At 37.2% G+C, this 2,413-nt stretch overlaps 1 protein-coding gene across 2 annotated transcripts in view; it reads right to left on the bottom strand.

Annotated features, from left to right (window-relative positions):
- The window catches only part of AVL9 (AVL9 cell migration associated), a 39,199-nt gene that overhangs the window by 11,937 nt on the left and 24,849 nt on the right, over positions 1-2,413 (bottom strand). The window contains exons 11-12 of one of the 2 annotated variants that reach the window (XM_011362467.2): positions 2,292-2,413; positions 934-1,153 (exon numbers count right to left, since the gene is read on the bottom strand). In XM_011362467.2, the coding sequence (XP_011360769.1) occupies positions 934-1,153; positions 2,292-2,413 (342 nt within the window). The remainder of the gene's footprint in view (positions 1-933; positions 1,154-2,291) is intronic. The other variant, XM_023532022.1, reaches the window with a different exon arrangement.

Genomic DNA, 2,413 nt, shown 5'->3' with positions numbered 1-2,413 from the left:
CTGAAGCCAGTACTTACTCCACATACATACACTCTGTGAAGAACTAAGTTGGGAGGTGGCAGTGGTGGGGTTGAAAAACATTTAAGTGAATGTACTTAAATGCCACTGGTGAAGACGATACATTTTAGGTTATATGCATTTCGCCACAATTAAAAAACACCACCGAAAACAGTGATAGAGATCACTGAAACAAAGCACAAACAAAAGCTCAAGACTCTTAACAATGACAACAGCAACAACAAATCTACTGAATCTCTGCTAAACGTGCAGGGTGACAAGCGTCCCTGGTGCAAAAGCTCACGGCAGAGTGTCACTTTCCCTTCTTAGATATTTTCTCCTATGGGGAATGAGATAGTTTTAATACAAGATGATTCTACGTTTACCCGCTCCATTTTAACCATTTAATAGGAATCATATTAATTCTGCCACAAGAATAATATTTCTATTAAATGGTTAAAATGGAGCGGGTAAACGTAGATATATAAATATGAAGCTTTAATCACTCAGAATGTGATTTCCAATGATTTCTATGTTTTTATAGTTCTCTTTTCTTCTTTTATATATCTTAAAAACATGGAAGCACTGTTTACAAATAGTTCCCAAATACTGATATATTCTTTCATACGGTGGGACACTAAACAGCCATGAAAAAATGACAAATATCTTGATATATGTTTATGTTTCTATCATAAAGAAAAACTCAGTTTAGTTTGAAATCCATTTTGGTTAAAGAACGACCACAAATACCACAAAACTAAAGTCTAAAACATATGCAGAGAAAAAGGTCTGGAAAAATATAAGTACTCAAAATGCTAAGGGTAGTTACCTCTGTATGACGGAGTAACAGGTAATTTTTCTACAACGACAATATATTTCTTATGTAATTTAAAGCATCATAATCGTTATAAAATGGAAAGCCTGTGTGCTCCTTACCTAGCTGCAGCGTGGCAGCCAGCAGCGCGTGGATGTAGACTGCAAACTGGGCTCGGATCCACTCGTCACCTCCCTCCCAACCCGTGCCATCCAGGAAGACGTCATCGCGGTTCTCAGTCACGTGCTTCACCAGATAATCTGCGAACCTGAGGTCTGCAGTGGTGGGGTGAAGCAGCTTCCTGAGTTCTGGGTCATGAATCTGGATCAGAGCTTCTTCTACCTAGAGGGCACCCAGGTACAAGTCAGAGTGTGGGCATTCACGCAGATACCCATGCCACATTTCAAAGAGTAACTACTGGGAAGTTGCAGCTGGAAATAAAAAATATGAATAACAGCATACTCAAAAGGTGAGTCTAAGAAACAGACAGGTGTTTCTACTGAAATTTTTATCTATCTTGTAAAAATGTTCTTTTTTTAGAAAATATATGCATAAATATTTTTGAATTATAGAATTCATGTCGACTGTAAATATGTCGGAGAATATTAAAAAGTATAGTATTACCTTTATTACACAACCAGAAATGAATTAATAAGTATAATTCCTAAACATTTTTCCTCTGAGTGCACAGATACTTTGGAGTATTTCTGTTATATGATATTTGATGTATTAAGAAATATATGTAACTTATGCATTAGTATTGAAGCATAATCATAACAAATACCCATGAACTTGGCAACTTCAGAACTAGAACGTGACCAATCATATTGAAGCAACTCCGTGGTCCTCTCACCTGTATCTGCCTGCCTTGGAAGGTATGTATATATTTTTTCTTCCTCAAAATTGGGATCATCATATATACAGATCTGAACCCCAGATTTTTCATTTACATATTGCAAACATGTCCCAGAAAGCAGGTTTTATAACAGAAAGTACCAAAACCTTAGGGTGGTTTAAATTTCCCTTTTTTAAAAAAAATTACTTTACCTGTAAAGTTGAACAAATAATTTAAATTTCTTATATATTGATAATGTCTAATTTTATCTCTAGCTTCTTCTTCTTGATATCAGAGGCATATTAAACAGGCTAGAAGGATTTAAATTATCTAAACGATAAACGCATTTGAATCGTTAACATCCTAGTAGGACCAGCTTGTCAGGGCTGAAGTCCTGGCTCGCCCACTACACTCGCTGTTTGATTTCTCAGTTCCTTCACTGCCACAAGCATGAAAGGGAAATGGTAACAATCCAGGTTGTTATGAGAAATCAGATCAGTTAATGTGCTCGAGGAGCTTAGAATGCCTGGCATGGGAAGCGATGATTACCGTTATGAGTGTAATTACCATGCCCTCATAATTCCATTTAAGAAAGAAAAACAGAGACCAGCAGTGTCAAGGACACACACTCACACATAAACCTACTTCCACAATGGCATCACTGAGGTGTTTCTGTTGCCGAAAAAGGATGTTAGTAGCTCCAGCAACAAATCCCCGAACGGTGACATCAGAGAGAAGATGATGCTGCTGCAGTGCCATATAAGGCA

The sequence above is a fragment of the Pteropus vampyrus genome, unplaced genomic scaffold (assembly GCF_000151845.1).
Source record: "Pteropus vampyrus isolate Shadow unplaced genomic scaffold, Pvam_2.0 Scaffold75, whole genome shotgun sequence".
Classification (NCBI taxonomy): Eukaryota; Metazoa; Chordata; class Mammalia; order Chiroptera; family Pteropodidae; genus Pteropus; species Pteropus vampyrus.
The sequence above is the reverse complement of the archived record's forward strand: the minus strand, read 5'-3'. Positions and strand labels throughout refer to the sequence as shown.